The 23,473-nt window shown below is 39.2% G+C and overlaps 1 protein-coding gene across 1 annotated transcript; it reads left to right on the top strand.

Annotated features, from left to right (window-relative positions):
- The first annotated feature begins 8,870 nt into the window (after positions 1-8,870).
- On the top strand, positions 8,871-13,607 carry Alg10 (ALG10 alpha-1,2-glucosyltransferase). The gene is made up of 3 exons (XM_021645740.2): positions 8,871-9,199; positions 10,442-10,639; positions 12,387-13,607. Exons 1-3 carry the CDS (start codon positions 9,029-9,031, stop codon positions 13,440-13,442), a joined length of 1,425 nt encoding a protein of 474 aa, XP_021501415.2. The 5' UTR covers positions 8,871-9,028; the 3' UTR covers positions 13,443-13,607.
- The last annotated feature ends 9,866 nt before the right edge of the window (positions 13,608-23,473 follow it).

The following is a 23,473-nucleotide window of genomic DNA, read 5'->3' as shown; positions in this document are numbered from 1 at the left end:
GGACAGGACCTCCACAAGGAGACCAACAGAGACAAAAACAAAAAAGCAAAACAAAACAAAAAACAACAACAACAAAAACGGAACCCTGGGAGCCCTGCAGAGACTGATACCCCAACCAAGGACAATGCATGGAGAGGACCTAAAACCCCTGTTCAGATGTAGCCTATAGATTCAGTATCCAAGTGGGTTCCCTAGTAAAGGGAGCAGGCACTTTCTCTGGCATGAACTCAGTGGCAAGCTTTCTGATCACCTCCCCCTGGGGGGTGCAGCCTTGCCAGGCCACAGAGGAAGACAATGAAACCAGTCCTGATGAGACCTGATAAGCTAGGGTCAAATAGAAGGGGAGGAGGACCTCCCCTATCAGTGGACTAGGGGAGGGGCATGAGAGGAGAAGAGGGAGGGAGGGTGGGATTGCAAGGGCATGAGGGAGGGGGCCACAGCTGGGATACAAATTGAATAACTTGTAATAAATGATAATTATTTTAAAGGGCAGCTGAATTGCAAAAGGCTTCTTAGAAGAGAGCATCCATTCAAGTGATACATAAACATGTCAAACTGTCCTCATTTCAACAATCACCAACCTGAGAAAGCATATTACAACTGAGATGACATTTCCTATGCACTAGTGTATGTAAAATAAAAAGGACAAAAAAAAAATCAGCATCAGGTGTTGACTTAGGAACCCTGAAACGCACAATGCTTGAAGAAATGTAAACCAATACAATCTTCCCCCACTCCCTTGCCAATATCTCAACTAGAAAATGCACACATTTATACATATTCTAGAATGTAAGTGTGGCCTTAGGTTATGTCATCAAGGTGCATAATTGAGTTTTAAAAAGTGGAGCCTTGTTGCAAATCTTTGTGCAGATCTGCCGTTCCTTTTTACCCCAGGTGCCAAAAGGTTTTGCCTCTTGTCATGGTTATGTCCTTCCAAGCCTGGAGGGAGCCTTCCCAGCCTACTGCACTACTCATCCTTGGGTGCTGCTTTCGTGGTGGGGGGTAACATGGACTTGCATCATGGTCCCCTTTCAGCGATAATCAGCCTTGCATGTCTGAGGGAAGCAGACTTCCTTTCCCATTGTTCGGCTCCACCTGTTAGGACAGCCTGACTTGCTCAGGCAGCTGAGGCAGCTCCAAGAGCCTCCAGTATTTCGTGCTCGAGCAGAAGCACAGACCCCTGCTTTGAATTAGTAGGGCATCCTGACCTGAAGCCTTCTTGGCACTCCAACCAAAATGGGCAGTCTGTGTTTTCCCTTCTCTCTCCCTCCTTTAGGATCTCTGCTGAGTCCTGAGATGGGAACTCACCTCCCTCAGAGAGAAGGATTTTACTTCATGTGATTGATGGTCCAGGAATGCATCCAATGATTTCTATGTATTCCCAGGGGCAGCCAGCCAATCACACCCATGCATGACTCTGTCAGACTCTCCAGTCTCTCTCCTGCTTCCAACATTCCTGACCTGATTATAAGATTGTTAGAAAACCTAATAAAGAAAAGAAAAAAAAATAGTGAGTGATTATTGTTATTGATCACCATAAACTTCAGAAGCTTAACAGAGCCGCCTTGAACGGCAGCCTTCTCAGGTAGATGCATGGTGTCTATAGATATGCAGGATTAATCACTGAAAAGGTAATACACTGGTCCTGATTCCACTGATGTTATCTTCACCCTCTGGTGGAAATAAGTGTCATTACAACTGTTTAATGGCATAGACCTTTCTCAAATTTTGGTTTGGATTAATCATTGAATCTTGATAATTATAGAAAGTACCATCTTGAGACAGTGATAAGCAGCAGTGTGTTTAGCTTTATTATATTAAATAATATAAGTTATTTAACATAGTCTGGCATCTTGTTCAGATAAAGAATATAAAGCAAAACAAGGAAAAAGAAAGAAAGAAAGAAAGAAAGGAAGGAAGGAAGGAAGGAAGGAAGGAAGGAAGGAAGGAAAGGAAAGGAAAGGACACAAATTAGGGAATTTCCCCAAGTGTGGGATCTACCTGTGAAAGAAAATATGTACTAGGTACCTGAACTTAAATTTTATTAATGGAAGGAAACTCATGTCATCTCTGCTTATCCTATACCCAGTGCATGAAAATAGCTGAAGAATAATATTTAAAATGTGTTCCAATCTTTTTAACCCACACAGGGCACCAGATCACTAGATTTCAAGATGTTTGCATGTTTTGTCTCCTTCTAAAACTTAAGGACAGGTCTGTCTCCCTTCCCCCACTACCCTCGTACATCAGTTTGGCTAAACCTAGGTTTTTCAGTCTTTAAATTTGAATGGCCAAACCCAGTTCTAACTCTGAGATTTTCAAATTGGGCTGTATCATTGTGTCTGTTAAAATGTAAGTCATTTATAAATTAAAATTAGGTCATTGTCACGTCTCATTTCTCACTTTGGTGTTTACATGGTTCGGAAACTTCACCAGTATAGTGGTCAGGCTCTTTTAATACTAGTGTATCAGCCCATGACACACTCAAATTCTACATTCATTAAATGCAAAAAAAAAACCCTTCAAAAAATAAAAATAAAAAACTTCACAAAATTTATGTTTTGTGAATGTTTCCCATCTACTATAGGCAGTGACAGCATGAAAAAGCACTTTCACTTTATATACAGATAGTCTTAGGGGAAAATATATCAGAATATGAATAATCTGGTGAAAAATGTTAAGCTATATTTGAAGTCTAACTCTTTCACTTCTTGGGGAAATAAGGCACTTTGTTTTGTGGAACAGGAAAACCAACAGATAAAGGCCCAGAAAAGACACATTCCACCACATGATGGAACAGGAAGGAACATATATGAACAAGATTATCACAGGAAGTAAGGAAGCATGGACATCAGAAAAGCAAGAATTACTGTGGAAATTCACATGCACTAGGTTCATATAGAATCTAAGAAAGTCATAAATGGCTTGTGTGTGGAGTATTGTGTTCATGTGCGTGTGTCATTTGTGTGCCGGTGTGTAAGCACAAGAGTGTGCCTGCTTGTGGAGGACAGACATTGATGGTATCTTCCTTTCCTGCTCCTCACCTTAATTTTTTTGAGACAGGTCTTTCAATGATCTAGAGCAGTGGTTCTCAACCTTCTTAATGCTGCAACCCTTTAATACAGTTCCTCATGTTGTGGTGACCACCAATCATAAAATAATTTTTGGTGCTATTTCATAACTGTAATTTTGCTACTGTTATGAATTGTAATGTAACTATGTGATGTATATCTAGTATGTGATGACTGGGCCGTTGGGTCCCCGAAAGGGGTTGCAGCCTAGAGGTTGAGAACCACTGATCTAGAGTTTACTAATTTCACTGAACTGGATGGCTATTGAAACCTCAGGATTCTTCTGTTAGGATTACAGGCATGACCACCATTCCTGCATTATTTCTTCTTCTTCTTCTTCTTCTTCTTCTTCTTCTTCTTCTTCTTCTTCTTCTCCTTCTCCTTCCCCTTTCCCTTCCTCTTCCTCCTCTTTCTCCTCTCCTCCTCTTCTTCCTTCTTCCTCTCCTCCCCCTCCTTCTTCCTCTCCTCCTCCTCTTCCTTTCAGCTGTTGGTAAACTCAAGTCTTCATTATTGTACAGGAAGCATCTTAGCTACCAAACCATGTCTCCAGCCCCATAATTATTAAGTGAACAGTTTAACATTGGTTATTTTGGTTCTAGTCCTGACCTTCTGTTTCATGAGTTCCAAAGCACTGGCTTCATGGCTTGATCTTGTAACAGTGGGCTTCTAGTGTTGCTTTTCATGTACAGTATAACTTTGTAGATAACCAGCCATCACAGTTTGAGAACTATAACTTTTCTGGAAAATCAGGATGATGCTCTCCTCACCATAGCTTCAATATTCTCTGTAAAATACTTGCTAAGACTTTTTGTGACAAGGGCTGTAAGTTGACCATAGTGACTCCATTTTGATACTTCGAATGAACTTTGTCTTACAGAGTAAAGTGCCAGTACTTGGAAGGGGGAACTTGAGAAAAACAATTCTGGGAAAAACAGCAACTCAAGGATACAGATTCTTTGCAGTGGTCACCCTGACCTCGCTATTTTTGATAATCCCACATTTTGGCTTTTGTGACTATCCTCTTAGCTTGCAGCTGTGGGAATGGAACCTTGAGGTCTTTCCAGCCAGAAAGTGGCTTTCTTGCTTAAGTATGGATTCTGAGAAAGGTTCAGGACTGCACTTGGGTTCCAAATAGCCAGGTGTAGTCACAAGCTGGCTGCAATAAAGACTTTCAATCAGCTCATGGACTGTGTTCTAAGTGATCTCTGCAGGGAATCCACACCATTTTGAACTAAAATTCTGTGCCTGTTTCCTTTCGTCTAGACTCTCTGTTTGCTTATTTCCCGGTGATAACACATGAACCCAGGATTTATTTGAAGTCAAAGATTACATTTTGGAGGCTACTGTGTAAGACATTGACTCAGGTTGTAGTCCTCGCTAAGTAAAACAGCACTGTCACTATCAATTAGCCAAAGCTTGATTCATCAATAAGGAAAAAAGTACAGTAAGAGGCAGGATGTCTTTGGACAATGCTTGAATGTAAAAAACACTTACATTTTTCACTCACAAGTTCAGGTTTTGTAGAGCTTTTATTCAGAAATAAGCTCATTTTTTTGTTTACTAAACTAAGACTATCTTAATTATTAGGATACATATGGCAGTGATAAATGAAAAAAAAAAAACAACTCAACTGTTTTCAACCAAAGTTTTACTTCTTGCTAACAATATCCATCCTTAGAATTCAGCAAAAATTACTGTTTTTAACAATACCTAATGCCATAATTTAGGTAGCAAGCCTCAAATAGTTTGACATTTAATAATGATAGAATTCATCACCTTATTGAGGACTCCTTTTCAAAAATAAACATCTATCAAAAGCACTAACTAAACAAAAACGAAACAAAGTTGAACGTTAAGGACTATCAGTTTCTAAAAATGGGTCTAAGAAGATACAATGCACTTCCTTAAAACCCTAGAAGCAGCTATTTTAATGGGATGTCTTGATTTAGAGGCAGCGTTTAGAAAACTGTTTGTAGTTTATCAAAAAGTGTTTCTTACCATCTAGGAGTCTTAAGAAGGTTCACTTTATCTGCTAGTAAAAGAGTTAAAAGGCAGGGAACTCCTAGACAGAAGAAAGCATCAAACAGAATCGGTACATAAAGAAAAGATTATTAGGGTGAGGAAAAACACAACCACATCCACACTCATCCCATGAAAATAATGACCCTCTGTAAAGCAGAAGAGGGTGGTGGTGCAAAAAATAAGAAGTGAGCCATTGTAGGAAAATGAGTGAATAGTCTCATTTTGATCCCAAAGTGGCAAGAGCAGACTTTATTGGTTTTCAGGGGCACAGGTAAACCTGCAGTACTGGAGGGGACAAGAGAAGGCACCTTGCAGGGTCTGAGAATTGGTTTTGGCAGTGTAGTGGTGGTGTGTGTGGCTTGCTTCACCAGGCCGTGTAACTGCTCTTTATTGTGATAAACGACAGGGTGGGTAGTTAAGTCAAATTGCCTGGTTTTGAGGCCTTACGACTGGGTGCGGCACGTGGTAGTGGTTGGCTACTTTCTAGAATTCCGTGAGGAATAGGTTTCTTTTAATAAGTCTTGGGCCTGTCTAATGGTCCTGGTTTGGGAGTGGGAAGCTTCCTTTAGAGGGGAAGCCACAGCTAGATCTCTCCTTGAAAATTGAGAGTTTTAATGGTCTTTGGGAAAGTCTTCCTCCCCGAATTTAGGTGTGGTCAATCAGGACAGAAGGAAGCTGATAGGCCCCCAAGTTAGGAGCAACCATGTCCTTGCTTGATCTTGAGCTTCTCCAGGACCTTAACTTCTCAGACTGGTACATAAGGGACTGGGTCCTTAAGAGTGGCAGAAAAAGCTGCCAGGCTTTAGTCTCAGATCAGGAGGCTGAGAAAGAAGCCAGCCATGTTGGAAGTTACATAGTCATGGCCCTCTCCCTGTGCCTACCTATTTGAGAATCTGTGTAAGTCCTCAGTGTCACAACCCAAAATCACAGTGACAGAAACACCATCAGTTTGTAGTTTTAAACCTCTGCTCACAGTTCCTTGCATCTGGAAATGGCTGCTCTGTGTTTTGAGAGCACGCTGCTCTACTGTTGTGTGTTTACAATGCTCTCTAGAACATAATCTGTCTGCAAAGTGAACTTTTCAAACCAATAACCTTATTTTGGTTTTCTCCCTGGAGGACTTCTGAAGAGGGCAAATTACCAGTGGTAACAACAACAACAACAAAAAAGTCCTTTTTTCCATCATCCAGTAACTGCCTCTAGGCATGAACTTTTCTTTTCTAATGAAATTTACATTATTTAACTTGGCTGATGGGAACAGAAGTGATATGGAAACTTAAACTGCAAATGCTGAAAAGCATTCATTTCAGTAGAAATTATAATTATAAACTATAAGACTAAAGTTACAACTCTTAGTCTAATTTCCACCCCTTTCCTAAACAGCCATTTTCTATATAATTTTAGGTATATTACCTAGGTTCATTTTGTTCCATAAAACAAGCTTAAATAAATCATTAGAAAAGGTACCTAGCAGTTCTGAAATCTTATTTTCCTGAAATGCTCCAGTTAACTAAGAAGAGAACACATCTATAAGGAGAAGGATGTCTAACTGAGGTCTTGGTGGTGATTATTCTGAAGAGAATATGTAGCATAAAAAGGTAACCTTAAACCTGGCAAGGTGGCACACACCTGTAATCCCAGCACTCAGAGGAGGCAGATATAGGTAGGTCTCTGTGAGTTGGAGGCCAGCAGTCTACAAATTGAGTTCAGAACAGCCAAGGCTACACAGAGAAACCCTGTCTTGGGAAACCAAAACAAATAAACAAACAAACAAAACATAATCAACAACAACTAAACCAAAAAGCTAGCCCTGTGCTATTCCCTTCAAAATTCAATCATCATGTCTAGCAAAGCCCAGAAGATTCTATGGGATGTATTATCATGATTGTATGTATGGTCATGATTGAGCAAGCAATCTGGGTCTGAGGTCAGTGGTAGGCTAAATTATCTAGAAATGGTCTCAAATTGGTAACTGTAACATGGACTCAGTAATCAAAGGGGAGATAAAGGGTGGAGGGGAGGAAAATAACATGTCCTCATGAAACTCGACATAATTTAATTCCAGTTATCTTTATTAGTAAAGGGGGAATAGTAGTACACCCAGTTTCGTTTGAGGAACTTTCCATAGACTGGCCGAATTAGCCATGACTCAAAGAATTTAAAGCAAATCCCAGCTGCTTGATGACGTTGCTGCCAAGAGCAACCTGAGGTTAGCAGAGGTCTTTTCCTACGAAACATCACCAGCCATGCTCAAGCCATCTTCAGCTTTCTCCAAATATCTTCACTCTTCCGTCTCAACTCCAATCTCACAATAAAGGGATTATGTGAAACTACCTAGCCTACAACTCTACACATGCCAACACCATTTTGAGACTGCATGCAGACATGTTCCACAGTAATACACCTGAGAAGCTTAAAGTCACACATTAGGAGAACACACTACAACAGAGATAGATATTAACGACTATTTCATTCTGTTTTAATTTATTTTTTATTCACTTTATATCCTGGTTATAGCCCCATCCTTCCTCCCCTCCCAGTCCTCCCTCCCCCCCCCCCCGTACCCCCACTGACCTATTCGGAATAGGTGAGCTCCCTTTCCCAGTCATCCCAGCCCATCAAGTTGCATCAGGACTGAGCATGTACTCTTTCGCTATGCCCTGGGAGGCAGTCCCGCCAGGGAGAGGTGATCAAAAAGCTGCCAAGCCAGTCCTTGTCCAATGCAGTCCCCACTTCCTTTACTAAAGGGCCCACATGAAGCCTAAACTGCCCATCTGCTACATCTTTGTAGGGGGCCTAGGTTCAGTTCTTGCATGGTCCCTGGCTGATGCTTTAGTCTCAGTAGGTCCCTCTGAGCCCTGGTAAGTTGGCTCTGTTGGTCTTCTTGTGAAGCTCCTGTCACCTCCAGGTCCTTTCCTCTTTCTTCCCACTTTTCCACAAGACTCCCTACCAATTACCCAACCAATGCCTGGCCCAACCAAAGACCCACCCTATGGGAGAGTGCTAATCATACTCTGCTAAGCTTGCAGGCAGGAGCCTGTCAGAATTGTCCTCTGAGAGACTCTACCCAGAAGCACCTCAAAACAGATGCTGAGACAGCCAAACATTGGCCGATGCGTAGGGAGTCTTATTTATTTTTAAAAACGAATCTCCCACTGTATCTCAGGCTGATCTGGAACTGTGAGCAATCCTCCTGCCTCAGCCTCTCAAGCGATGGGACCACAGGTGCGATTCACCACCCACGGCAACCAAAATTAGACTCGTAGAGAAGTGTTCCTCACTTAAAACGCAGTAACTCCGAATGCTAACTCAATCTCACCATGCTTGGGCTCGTGAAAACTCTGTCCTGTAAAGTAATAGGCTCTTCAAGAGGGGAAGGCGCCCAGCAGCGAAGGGCTGTTTGCCTGTTTCAATCTAAAAGGCACCAGTCTTCGCTACCTGCCAGAGACGACAGTATAAGATGGACTGTAATGGAGGTTCTAGCCATCCATCTCACTGGCAGTGGAGAACAGCGAAAACTGGAAACAAATGCAATTTGGGGGCTTGGAGATTAGAAAGCGGAGGACCTCCACTGCTTTCCGGAGAGCAGCAGAGGGCGCAAGACCCTCTTTGTTTTTTTTTTTGTTGTTGTTGTTGTTTTGTTTTTTTAACCAGAGCCCGGAGGGAGCCGAGACCCGCCCCTCCCTCAGGCTCTGGCCACTCTGAGCGCTCCGAGCAGAGTGATTGACAGGGAAACAGTCAGGTTCGTTGCATAAATGCTTCACGCCGGAAACAGTGGCCCTCTGCTTCCGTCCAGCGCTCTCCCAGCGTTCCTTGCGTCCCGGCCTGCCGTACCGCGTCCGGCCGCAGCAGCCCTTGCGCGCCGGTTTTTGAGCCCGCGCTCCGGGCTTGGCGCTCGGCTGCCCAGGGCTGGGCCCAGGACGCGGCGGCGCGCCATGGCGCAGCTGGAGGGCTACTACTTCTCGGCCGCCCTGAGCTGCACCTTCCTCGTGTCCTGCCTGCTCTTCTCCGCCTTCAGCCGCGCACTGCGTGAGCCTTACATGGACGAGATCTTCCACCTGCCGCAGGCGCAGCGCTACTGCGAGGGCCGCTTCTCCCTGTCGCAGGTTGGTCCCTGCTGCCCCGGGACAGACTCCTCCCAACCTGTGCCCTTTCCTCTTCCCCGTCCTCCCTCCCCGATTCAAAACGTGAAAGAAAATGGGTAATGACTGTACCTAACGCATCAAGAGCAGGTGACGCGGGAAATGGGGACACCAAATCGTAGCTCCTCTTGGCAGTTGATCAGTTTGTCTTTCCAAGTCCTAGGACTAGAAACATGAAAATGCAGAAAAACACCTGAAGCTTACTTATGAGGTTTTCAACTCCGTATTTTGGACGTGGAATGGAGGATCTTAGACCTCCAAATAGTGATAGTCTTATTCTAACTTCATTCTTTAGTGTTTTTAGAAACTTAATGTTGTCTAGATATACTGGCAACGAGTCATTGCATCGTATATATATAATATATATATATAATTTATATATATATGTTTGGTTACATAAATATACATAATACAAAGATCCCTTCTCACACGAATACATTATGGAGAACTGCTCTGAAACACTTTTCTTCAAGTCTCTTGAAGAAAAACCTGACTTCTTGCTGCTGCTGATAATCTTTGCCATTTTAAGGGTCCACAAAATAATAGTAATTATAGTCTAATACAGGATGTGTTACAAGATGTAAAGCAAGACTAAGCATACAGCCCACACTGACTTTTGTGATTAGAAACCGTGTAATGCAGCCTTTCTAAATACTTCAGTATCTTAGGATCCACCAGGGTTCCAACAGTTACTGTTTGCACTCATTGTAAAATCGGGGCCTGTGCCATTTAGTCACAAAATATATGTGTTCTAAAGAGCAAGTCTTGGTAGAAACAAACTATATCTTTCTGTCTATTGGTTGTTGATACTTTAATAATTGCAAACAGGCTTGAGACAGGGAGCAAAACTTTCTCAAAATGGGTCTGGGGCGGGGTAGCTCAGTGGTTGAGAGCTCTTGCCGTTTAGGCAGAAGACCACCAGACTCCCCTGCACCCGCCCTGAGCTGCTCATGACCATCTGTAGCTCCAGTTCTGGAGGATCCATTGGTGCTTCTGGCCTCTGCAGGCACCTGCATGCCTGTGTTGCACATAATATACTCCGGTGTGTGGGCACACACACTAAATCTTAAAAGGATTTATTTAATTATGTCACAGATATCCTCTCCAAGTACTTCATTATTGGAACACATGAAACCATGTTTTGACATATGTGTATCAATGAAATCGTTATTGCTTCTGCTTCATTGACTGTCTTTTCTCTTTAAGTGGGATCCTATGATTACTACGTTACCTGGCCTGTACCTGGTGTCAGTTGGAGTGGTCAAACCCGCCAGCTGGATCCTCGGATGGTCTGAACATGTTGTCTGCTCAATTGGAATGCTCAGATTTGTCAATCTTCTCTTCAGTGTGGGCAACTTCTATTTACTGTATTTGCTTTTCAGGAAGGTACAACCCAGAAACAAGGTATGTGCAGAGAAAAGTTATTGCAAGTTTCTGTGCATTCAATTCTACAGTTAACGAATTTGCTTTAGAAGATATGGAAGAAAATTCCCAACAATTAGCACTTGTGTATGTTTTGTAAAGCTAAATGGAGGTTCTCTATATGTAGAAGATACTTGCATTTAAATACTGGAATAAGTTTATTTGAAAATCTAAAGTAGATGTTTATTAGTGAACAAAACCAGTTTAATTCCATATTTTGTTAAGGGACTTAGGTCCTCCTTAGTGGAATTGAATTTTAGCTGAGGGTGGTATGATTTCGTAATACAAGTCTTAAAGGTAAATTGTGTGGGTTTAAACTCAGTCCTGGCCACCACTTACATTAACTTGAGCATATTACCCCTTATTGAGTTTATGTCCTTGCTTAAAATAATTTAAATTAAATATCAAGTAGTAATAATAAATTCTGTCTCATTGAATTTGTATCGAGTAAAGTTGCTTAGTAAGTGGAAGGTGCTTAGGCTGGTAGCAATACAAAGTTTCAGTAAGTGTTAACTATGGCAGTATAGAGTATGAAAAGGAAGTGGGCATAAGGTAATGTCAGGACTCAGGATACATGACAGGAGCAGGGAAATACTGCTACAGCCTGAAGGAATGAAGGAGGAAGGATGGCTTTGTGAGAGCTTCATAAATGGCACCTGTGTTGAGCCTTAATGAATGGATAAAACTCACAGATAAGAGGTTAATCTTGATAGGAATAACATCAGCAAAGGGGATTACTGTTTAAAATTATAAGCATATGAGTTACAGTGATGTAAAATAGGAGCGAAGCCACAAATGTTCTTACCTGTGACAGTACTTTGATTTTTACAGTATTTTCTTTAACAGTTTTACTTATATGATTGTAAATTACATAGTTGCCACTATTTAGTATTTTGTGTAAACCCAGTTACAGTGCACAAGAATTTTAGCAGCAACAAGATGTAGAATGCGCCACATTTGCAAGCTATTTTGGAGCTTTGTCTGTGTATTTATTGAAACAGGGTCTTAGGATTTAGCACTGGCTGGCCTCAGACTTTCTGTGCAGGTCTGGGTGGCCTAGACTTCACAGAGATCCAGCTGCCTCTGCTTTCTAAATGCCGGCACACCTGGCCTGAGGAGGACTTTAAACAAGGGTTGGCTTGGTCTCACTTTTTGTGATAGGAGGATACAGTTCAAAGGATTCAGAACACTTACTGAAATTGTCAGAGAAGCTAGAAGACATTTGAATTTAGAGTAGTCCAAATTTTTCTTTTTAAGGAAAAGTCCTTGTAATTTCATCAAACAAAAAGGAAGATCGTTGGGCAGGGTAATTAATGCTGTTTGCACATTTCAATTGTCTCTAGTATATTGGTTTGGAGAGCTGTTCTCACAGGGTTGAGCGGTGCCTGAGATGTAATTTCAAGGTAATGCATCTGTCCACATGTTGTCATCTTTGCATTCCCCATGTACCTTAGTCCAGTGTCTGACATCCAGTGACCCCCGAATGATATGTTCTATGATTTAAAAGATTTTAAGCCACTAAGAGCTGTGCCTCATTATTATTTTAGTGGTTTCCAAGCTGATTAATGTAACTAACAATTGCCAAAAGTATTTCTATACGTGGTGTTGCAAAGCCAGGAATAGAGTTTGTGTAAACGTTAGTGCTTATCTCAATAAAGCTGTTGATTAATTCAGCAAAAATGGCATGTTTATTTTATCCTAAAATATTTTTTTTTCTTTTTCCTTCAAGGCTTCTTCAAGTATCCAGAGAATCTTGTCAACATTAGCCCTAGCAGTATTTCCGACCCTCTATTTTTTTAACTTCCTTTATTATACAGAGGCTGGGTCTGTTTTCTTTACTCTTTTTGCTTATTTGATGTGTCTTTATGGCAATCATAGGACGTCGGCCTTGCTTGGGTTTTGTGGCTTCATGTTTCGTCAGACCAATATTATCTGGGTTGCCTTCTGCGCAGGGCATATCATCGCACAGAAGTTAAGTGAAGCTTGGAAAACTGAGCTACAAAAGAAGAAGGAAGAGAGGCTTGCCCCCACTAAAGGACCATTTTCAGAGCTCAGAAGAGTTCTTCAGTTCCTTCTGGTGTACTCCCTGTCATTTAAGCACCTGAGAATGCTTTTCCTTTTGACTTGGCCCTACGTGCTTCTGCTGTTTGCATTCTTCGTATTTGTGGTGGTTAATGGTGGCATTGTTATTGGTGACCGCAGTAGTCATGAAGCCTGTCTTCATTTTCCTCAGTTGTTCTACTTTTTTTCATTTACTGCTTTCTTTTCCTTCCCTCACCTACTTTCTCCTACCAAAGTCAAAACTTTTCTTAGCTTAGTTTGGAAACGTAGAGTTCAGTTTTTTGTGATTGCTTTAGTCTCACTGTTTTTTGTTTGGAAATTCACTTATGTTCATAAGTATTTACTGGCAGACAATAGGCATTACACATTTTATGTGTGGAAAAGAGTATTTCAGAGACATGAAATTGTGAAATATTTATTAGTTCCAGCCTACCTGTTTGCTGGTTGGGCTATCGCTGACTCTTTGAAGTCAAAGTCCGTTTTCTGGAACTTAATGTTTTTTGTGTGCTTAGTCACTTCTACAGTCCCTCAGAAACTGCTAGAATTCCGTTACTTCATTTTACCGTACATTATTTATAGGCTTAATATACCTCTGCCACCCATATCTAGACTTGTTTGTGAACTGAGTTGTTATATAGTTGTTAATTTTCTGACCTTCTATATCTTTCTGAACAAGACTTTTCAGTGGCCAGATAATCAGGACATTCAAAGGTTTATGTGGTAATGGTAGGAATTTTTTGAATTTTAAAAGACTGTCTACAACAATTAACTGGGTAAGTAGAAGTGGAATTCCTTTTAGGTAAATTCAGGGAAATTAAAATAATTAAGTGTGAGACCAGCCTAAAAACCTGAACAATGTTAATAAAGTTGCTTACAGTCCTCTTGAGAAGTGTTGATGCTTTCCACTCCTCAGCGGTGTTGAGAACTTTTCTCTGTGAGTATATGTTTAGAGGACTGGGTGAGCTCCGTAACACTACAACAATTTACCTGTTTTCTTTTGTAAAGATTTTGAGAACCATTTACAAGTGACACTGATGTATTTCTGAGTACAGTTGCCAGATATTGCAATAAATATAGCTCCAATCGTAGACTAGATTTACGGACATGTTAAATTATGAACTAGAGGCTTTGGGGTGTCTCTCTAGAACTCAAGTTTTTATATTTAGAATACAGAAGTGATGAAGCCATTTGAACTAATTTCTAATTTGAAGTTTATGCAGGCCAAAGATAAACTATTGACCATAATACCTTTTGTAGATAATCTTCCTGAAATAACATTGCTCTGTTACCCAGGGATCATATATATATAAAAAAAAAATGACCACAAACCTTGTACAGTGAAAGTTTTCCTCACATATAGGCAGCACCTAAACTCAAGTGTTAGCAGGACTCATTTCCTCAGGAGATGAGAGTCCATTGTCCCTGCTCAGCTTTCCCCAGCAACTGCTTAGAGGGGCCTTATTTTTGGGCAGGTGCCTCTAGTCTATCTGTGTCTTCTTAGGACTGTCTCCACTGTCTTCTTGTACAGACAGTGCCATTGGGTTTAGGGATCCACCGATTCAGGGTGACATTACATGGAGACCCTAGATTCCATCTATAAAACTTTGTCAAGTAAGGTCCTATTCATAGGTTCCAGGTACACATCATTTTGGGGGTGGGATGTAATAACTTTTTAGGAGATGCCATTGCTAAGATCTTTAAAGTAAGAGAGTTTGTCTTTAATTTCGAGGCAAAAACAAAACCAAACAACAACAAAAATACGGCAGGGGTCATGTAATTTACATTTGTCCCTATTATCCAAAAAAACTCAAGAACTCAGAGGTGAAAGAATCATTGGTTTAGCTTTATTTTATAATCTAGGGAGCGCTACTGGGTGTGATCATGGTTTTCTTTGTTTAGCTTTTGGTTCAACGTTTGTTTATTCATTCAGCTATCACTTTGTTACAGACACTGTTGCTTGGTCATGTGCTGTGACTATAAACCTGGAACCGTGAACAGAGCTTACTTTTTAGCTTAGTTCTGAGCTTCACACACACACACACCTAAAAGGACAAAAATGTTTCCTTTTATTGTTAGATTACATTTTCTTTGAGTTTTAAATTTGTAGTAAATGTTATACAAGTTTAAAACTACTTGGGTGCAAGTTATAGACATAGTCCTGAGTGGTCAGCCAGCACAGACCATCGCTTTGTGTGATACTTAGAAGGTGTGTCCCAAGTGTAACAGTGATTGAGTTGTTATCAGATCAGAAAGCATACTGCATTTATGCTTCATGATGGATTTATTTCGATGGAGAACTAAGTCCAGGAAGCAGGGATTGCAAACACGTGCAGTTGAAGAAAGCAAAGGCTATCTGATGCTTAGTTTGGGGCTTTTGTGTGTAGGACACTGAAGGATGGGGTGCTTTATTCCAGCAGCCTGCTGTAAGGAGGGAAGCCCTTTGTCCCAGGTGAGGGAAGGAGACTCCTTACAGAGCTCTGTTTCTCTTTCAGTTTTAAATATTGAGTCACTTCTGAATTATGAGGCATCGTAGCTGGTCTACAGGCAGAGAAGGAGATACTGGCATTTTACACCGATTTCCCTCAAGTATTGGATATAGGACTTGGCGATTCAGAATATAATGCTATGAATTAAAAGGTGCTGTTTATTTCTCATGGTTTGAAAAGGATGTGTGTCGATGCTTTTACGGTAGATGCTTGGTTACCGTTCTTGGGCAGATGACAAGAAGGTGGTCATTTTTTGGAAGCTTCTCAAGTTTCTTGGAGTGAGTGAAAGAAGCTTCACACAGCAGGTCGTTTACCTTTGGTTGTTCCAAATAACAGACTCCTTTCTGCGAAGTCATTTCACTTGGAGAAATCCTTATTTATACAAATGTGAATTATATTTATGCTTTATTTATTTATTTTTTTAATTACTGAGTTCTTTTTTATTAGACTGAATGGAGTTTCTTGGTTAACAAGATTACTTATTAACCAATAAGAGGCCTGGATTAAAAGCACGAGCCACCCTTGCAGGAGACCGCACTGTGGTTCCTAGCCCCTGTATAGGGCAGCACACGACCGCTTTCAGCTCCACCTCTGGGAGATTGTAGGCCTCTGGCTTCTGCAGTCACCTGTGCTCACCTGCACATAATCCCACCGCCCCCATACATAATTAAGTTAGAAATCTAAAAGGTGGAAGTAGAAAATATGTATCGCCTGCTGGAGCCCAGCAGTCTTTATCGCTAGTCCAGTAGGATATTTGAAAGTGTCTCATGAAAAGGCCTAATCTTTTGCCTGAGATGCTTTAGGTTCAGTAATCACTATAACCAGTTCACTCAATGTGAAAATCCATAGGCATGGACTGTCACTTTCAGATATGTAATGAGTTTATGTGCAATGTATTTGCTCACATTTATGCTTCCCATGGGTGGTACTTTGATGGCTGCATCTCACTAAGTGATGTGGAAATAGTGTTTTATACTTTACACCTAGTATATAAACTTGCAAGAGAAACTATTCTCATCGTCATCCGTGTTTATCCTGTTATAAAATACACACCATAAATAATGTAATTTATTTCTAGTGACTAGCTTAGGGTATGAGCTATTTCTAGGATGAGATTAACTGGCTTGACATTATACCAATCATAATTGTCTAGAGGAAAGAAGGAATTCATAGTTTTAATTTATAATCCCTAAAGAGTAAACATATTTTACATCCATTTCAGACTGTACTCAGACTTTAAAAATCATGTTTACTAGACTTATTATTTTTGAAGCAATTAGAACTTCTTTAAATAGTTAAGACAACTGTAATGTACATACTATTTTTCATAGAGAAAATTAAAATAAGATTACAGAAAAAAATATACTTGATTTTGGTTTCAGAATAAAAAGACAAATTGTTGAAGGACAGTTGTTTGTTCCTAATAGCAAATGAGGTTGTTAGTCTGAACTCTAGTTAGCATCTGCTGTGGGTCTTCTTTCAGCAGGTGTTCGTGCCCTGTTACATATCCCTAAAGTTCACACACACGGCATATATTGTATATTGGCCAAATGTATGTTGAATGCAATTTTCAGCCTAGAAGGAAGCAGATATCCTAGAAGAGTATTATACAACCAGCTTAGTATTAGGAAGTAAATTGTGTTTTATACTGAGAGCCATCTTGACCCCTCTTCCACCTTTTTACTGAATGTTATTTTCTGTTGTGATTAGTACACACATGCACATTTAATTATGTATGTACTGTCTATAATAGGATATGATTTCAACACTCCGATTTAAAATACAAACTCATTCAGCAATTTATAAGTTTTGATGATTTGTGATACTTTAATCATGAAATTTCAACCAGTTAGAAACATCTTGTGTTTAGTTGTGTTTAGGTCTCGAAAGGATTTGTGTACTTTTATTTGGGTGCTTTTTATGTATTTGAATTCAATGGCAATATGTTTTTAAGAAATATATAATAAATTAGATACTAGTGACATTTTTAATATGTTCATGAACTCTGCACTAAATTCCATAATGTTTGGAAGTTATTTCTAAAATTTTATGATGATTTGGTAATGCAGTAATATCTGTATATTATTTTACAATGAGATGTTAATTAGTGATAATTTCTTTGTACCATTAATTTCTTAGATACCGTTAAAGCAAAAGTAGTTAGGAGATATACATATATGTTTAAAGTAATATATTGGATCTGCATTCAGAAATTTGATCAGTTCAGTTTGAGCTATGTGTTGACCAGTGTCCTGTTGAAGATGAGTAAGAAGGAAGAGAGTCACAGTGGTTGTCTTTATCTCATGGCATTCTGCTGGTGAGATACATATGCTTCTCACTGCGCCATTCACATGCTGTGATCTAGATGCCGAAGCTGACCACCATGATCCCTGTGGCTCTCCGAAGTCCTTCCCATTTGTCATTGAACGTGATAAAGCTGTGAGCTTTTGCTCTTCTGCCTCACTCTCAGACTTCATTAAGAGAAAATATGGAGTGAGGCCCTCACCCTGTACTAGTCAGACCTCCCGCGATACTTCACTGTGTAAGTTACATGTGTCTGAAAGTGTCAGAAACTTTTTAGAGCCTGAAAAAAATGATAAGTGCTCAGATGGTTTTATTGCAAAACAAATTGTTAAACTCTCGGTGTTTAATTGGAAAAACATAGCTCCTGTAACAAGTTCTTATAGTTACTTGATAGTATTATGAACTCCACATTGCTTTAAGTGTAAAATCATAGGTCAACAAATAGGTTTCAACTGACAAAAAACTTTTTTTTTTTTATCACTTAGTATCTTGAGGGGAATAGAGCTCCTCCAAATAAGTTTCAGATTTATTGAAATCGTTTTATCCAGAAAGCTTCAGTGACTTGAGCAAGTACATGTGGCATAGTATCTTTGCAAAGTGTCTCAAAACCTGCCATTTCAAACCTGGCAATATTCTTTATATTCTTCAGTAAGTCAAGTCCAAGGATTTATTGAAGTGTTCTGGGTTTTATATATTTTGTTTCTGAGTGCAAGTGGGCATTTAGCTCTTGTTATTCTGTTTTGGGTTATACTACTTAGCCAAAGGTGGTATAATGTGTCGATAATATAGTATTTATCATACATATATTTGTATTTCTTTGTCAGTAGAAAAATGTGTTTGGGTTTTTTCCTTTAGTGATAAATAGGAAAGTACTGTGTATAAAATTTTGTAATGATGTGTTTATTAGGTGATGACAGTGTGCTATGTTTCAAAGTATTTTATAATTAAACTTTTTTTTACTAGTCTAGATTAAACTTTTTATAGTTTTGTATTGTTTTGAATGGCAAAGATTTATAATTATCCATCTTCGTTTATTGCTGGTTTTTTTTTTTTTTTCTTTTTTTCTTTTTCATGAAGGGTCTCATAGTCCAGGCTAGCCTGGAATTTGCAACGTATCCAAGAATGACCTTGAACTCCTGATTCTTTTGCCTCTACCTCTAGACTGCTGGGATTCCAGGCATGCTACACCATGCCTTGTTTCTGCAGTGCTGGGACTCAAACAAAGGACTTAAAGCCTGCTAGGCAGTTACTCTACCAGCTGAGCTCTGTCCTCAGCCCTGCCTATTATACTGTGACTGAAACTGTTTCCTGAATTACATGAAGTGTTGGTAAATGTAAAAACAAATCATTTTTTGCATAATTACGTCTGAGATGATGTAATCCCACCTACCCTGCCATGGAATTGTTTACCTCATAGATTTTGGAGTTGTTTCTAGTAGTAGGAATAGGTTTGGAAACAGCCTGTACTGTCTGCTTCTGTCTCACTGTATCTTAGTTCTCTTGTGTTAAGTGTACCCCACACAAGGAGAAACTAAGCAGAGAGATATTATTTGTTTAATCTTACAAAGTAGCTGGTTGAGTTTGGTTTGTGAGAAGGCATCCTGGGAAGAATCCATGCTCTTAGCAGCAGTTGATTGAAGGAGTGGAAAAAGGGTAATCTGCCTTCACTTTTGTAACATTTTAGGAAAAAAGTTGCCATGGAAAATTTAATTATGCTAACTACTTTTCTAGCTCAGACAAGTGAGGCACAAATTGGCTCTTCCAGAGCAGACAATCTTTCATCTCCCATTGTATCATCTCTGCCTCAGCTTGTTATGTGAACACAAAATACAACAGACTGCTGTTTTCAGCCCTATTAATTTACAAGGAAGCAAAGATCTTTGATACCAAATAGAGATGTAGTTGCTTAAAACTCAGTTTTTCAAAAAAGACTCATTTGATAATAAATGGTTGTTCTAAAATGATCTGTGATTTTTTTCAGTAATTCTTTCTAAAAGAATTTGATCTTTATTTTAAATATGTGAATATATGTTTTAAATGTGTTTTTTAAAGTTTTACATTTTGTTATATTAAAAATTGCAGATATTTGACTCTAAAATTGTGATTCGTGTCATTCAAGCCCTTGAATAAACCTATTTATAAGAATAAAAAGCTTTTAAATAATTTGTTCAGTATATTTGTTTTATTTGGAAATTCATATTTTGTCATTTCATACATATGTAAAGTACAAAGTACATTCTGATTGTTCTAATTCTTCTTCCACCTCTGTTACTCTCACAAGCCCTTTTCTATATTTGTACCTTTTTTGAGCCCCATTGAGTTTAATCAAGAGGATCTGTGTGATCATGGATGAGTTTGGAGCTGTCAGCCTGGTGATCTGACTGGTGGGTATGCAGCTGAAGACAAGACTGCCCTTCTACTTGCCATGGCCAGTGGAACCATGGGGCTTGGGAAGGGGAGAATGGTAGACAGAATTGTAGGACTCAGTTAATTTTGGGGATGAACAGTTTACTTTCCCCACCATTGTTTATATAGCATTTAGCTACTAAAGATAACAGTGAAAACAGGGTTAAGTGATCTTTATGACTCCTCTGTCCCAATCTCTGAGTTCTTGTCACAGTACTTCAGTGTTTTGTGGTTTGTTTGTTTTTTTTTTTTCTACCACAGGATATTTATTATAAGTTAGCTCATATATGGTTTTCTACAGTCAGATCACATCTTTGTCAGGGTTTGTGCCTGAGGAAGGAATCGTAAACCATCTGGACCCTGAAATCCACTAGAAACCATCAGTAGCAAATAGTACAAAAGTGAGGTATAAGCCACCAGGAGTGCAATAGGCCCATAGCAGCCAGCCCCAGCTGATGTGAGGTCATGGCTACATTCCCGAAGGTGGCACTTCATAGATCTTGTCTCTTAGATACTGCCTGCTCTCCTGTGATGATCCACGAGCCTTAGAGAAAGATGTACAAATGCCTGGCTTAGGTCTGACTTAACTTTCACTTGTTTCAGTGAAACAAGTAGTCGTGGATCTTTGCATTCACCAACATCTACTGCAAATACAAGCTTTGAAGTTAGGAGTAACCTAGTTATAAACAAATACGTACGAGGTAGCTTAGCATAGATAAATAGCTACACAATAGTAGTAGCTTGCCTTTGGGGCCTAAGGCTTCGTCAGCCATACATTTTCTTTTAACAAGTTTTATAACACCAAGCATGAGTTCCTTGTTGTTTGGGCCAGAGATATAACCAGTGAGCAGAATTGGTTACCCCTATAACTGTTGTGCCACTATTGTACCAGTGGATACACCTTACCTGGTAGGTTGGTATTTTAGTTCATAGACTTTACATCTGACTATTGATTCTTTTTCCTCCCCAACAGCCTGCTTGTATAGCATACTTGAGTACCTATGAAAACCAGTCAATAGGAAGAGAGCGTCCAGCTCAGTTCCAACTTTATTACTTGGCAACCAACTGTGCTGTCTTAATAGGATCTTATCAACAAGTTCTGATGGACAATCAGTAAGAGTAGCAAGAATGTATTTCAGTGAATCTGAGGTGTCCCTGACCCAACAATTCATAAAAGTGTCTCATGCCTGGCTTTCAGGAGCAGTATTATCCAGACATAGAGTCTTAGCTCCCTTCCAAATCTATTTTTAGCTTACATTTTTAAAGTTTTGTTTTTGTTCTTCTTTTCAAGAGAGGGTTTTTCTGTGTAGCATTGGCTGTCCTGGTTTGTAGACCAGGCATGGCATTAAACTCACAGAGATCCTCCTGCCTCTGCCTCCCAGAGTTCTGGAATTACACTTGTGTGCCACCTTGCCCAGCATAATTTTTTTTAATAACTTTCTATATGGCTTCTCATGCACTCTTAGCATTAAACCTCTCTTCCCTCATCTTTTCCATCTCTCTGCCCTGATCCCTGTTTAAACTTTCTGACCTCAGCACTCACCCTCTCGAGTCACATATCATAATCTTCTCTCCCATTCCTTTAAGTCATGTTCCATCCCCAATAGCCCTCTTCTGGTTTCTGTGCTTCTTTAGGATAAACAGAAAAGCCTGAGATTTGAAGCTAGGATTCACATATTAAAGAGAACACATGCTCCTCTTTCTGAGGCTGGGCCACCTTGCCTTGCTCAGTGTAAGTTTTTCTAACATCTTCTATTAAAATTTTTTATAATTTTTTTCTCTTGACAGCTGATAAAAATCCGTTATGTATATGTATTGCATTTTCATTATCCATTCATCAACTGATGGATGGCTAGGCTGATTCCATTTCCTATCTGTTGTAAATGAAGCAGCAATGAGGATAAGGTCCCTTCAGAGTATGCCTAGCAGGTAAAGCGGGGACAAATGAGATTGCTCTAATTTCAGTATTTTAAGGAACACCAACACATCAGTAGTGGCTACACCCGTTTGCACTCCCATTAACAGTGAATAAAAGGTTCCTCTTGATCACATTCCTGCCAGATTTTGTTGTCTTTTTTTTTTTTTTTTTTTTTTATGATAGCCATTCTAACAGGAGTGAGATGGAATCTCAAAGAAGTTTGAACTTCCATTTTCCTGATGGCTAATAACGCTGACAGCTTTCAAGTTTTTATTAACCATTTATATTACTTATTTGGTGAGTTCTCTGTTCAATTAATGGCCCATATATTGATAGGGTTGTTTGTTCTCTTGAGTATTATTTTTTCAGTTGTATATTCTAAATATCCAATTTCTCTGAGGCATAGCTGGCCAAATTTTCTACCATTCGGTAGGCCACTTCTTAATTAGTGGTTTCTTTTGCTATATAAAGGTTTTCTTGTTATTGTTTGTTTCATGAGATCCCTTTTCTAAGTTGTCGGACATATTTCTTGCACTATTGGCATTCTATTCAGAAAGGCCTTGTCTGTGTCTGTATGTTGTACTCTATCTTTTACAATTTTGAAGTATGCAGTCTTATGTTGAGATTCTTGGTCTATTTTGAATTGAGTTTCGTAGAGGATGAGAGGTAGAGTTCTGATTTCATTTTTCTACATGTTGATAACCATTTCCTGAAGATAGTTTTTCTCTTGTTATAGAGATCTTTCATTTTTTGGTTAGGTTTCAGTAAAATAATAATAGTAGTAATAATAATAATAATAAATTGTTGCTTTAAAATAATTATATTTTATTATTAACAAAATTAATGAAATTATTATTTTATAGTGAATTCTTGTTGTTATTATTATTATTATTATGTCTATTTGTCTGTCTTTCTGTCTCTCTGCTGTGAATGAGATTGTTTTCCTGTCTTCTTTTCCATATGTTTGCCACTGGTATAAAGGAAGCCTACTGTTTTTGTGTATCAATTTTGTATTCTGGCACTTTGCTGAAAGGAATCATGGATCTTGTCAAAGGCCTTTCTGCATGTATTGAGATGATCTTGTGATTTCCTTTTTTTAGTCTACTTATTTAATGAGTTTCATTGACTGGCATAGATATGTATCTATACATATGCACATACATACTGTCAATGCATACAAACTATCCCTATGCTTCTAGGCTGAAACACATTTGGTTATGATGAATGATCTTTTTGATATGATCTTGAATCTGTTTTAAATATCTCTTGAGAATTTTTACATCTAAATGAGGAGATTGGTCTGTTATTTTCCTTTTGATTGTGTCATTTTCTGGGTTTGGAATCAATGTGATATTAGCTTCATAAAAAGAATTCAGAAGCCTTCATTTTTTATTTTGTGGAATAATTTGATTAGGACTGACATTAGTTCTTCTTTAAAGGTCTGGTAGAATTCTGTAATGAGTCCATCTTGTCTTAGACTTTTTTTAGTTGGGGAAGTTTTAGTTACCACTTCAGGCTCACTGCTGCATATAGGTCTCTTAATATTATTTACCTTTGTTTAATTTTGGTTATTTTCACTTAGAAATATATCCACTTCCTTTGATTTTTCTAATTTAGAAGAACATAAGTTTTTAAAGCTAT

This window comes from Meriones unguiculatus, chromosome 8, assembly GCF_030254825.1.
Source record: "Meriones unguiculatus strain TT.TT164.6M chromosome 8, Bangor_MerUng_6.1, whole genome shotgun sequence".
Lineage (NCBI taxonomy): Eukaryota > Metazoa > Chordata > Mammalia > Rodentia > Muridae > Meriones > Meriones unguiculatus.
The sequence above is the reverse complement of the archived record's forward strand: the minus strand, read 5'-3'. Positions and strand labels throughout refer to the sequence as shown.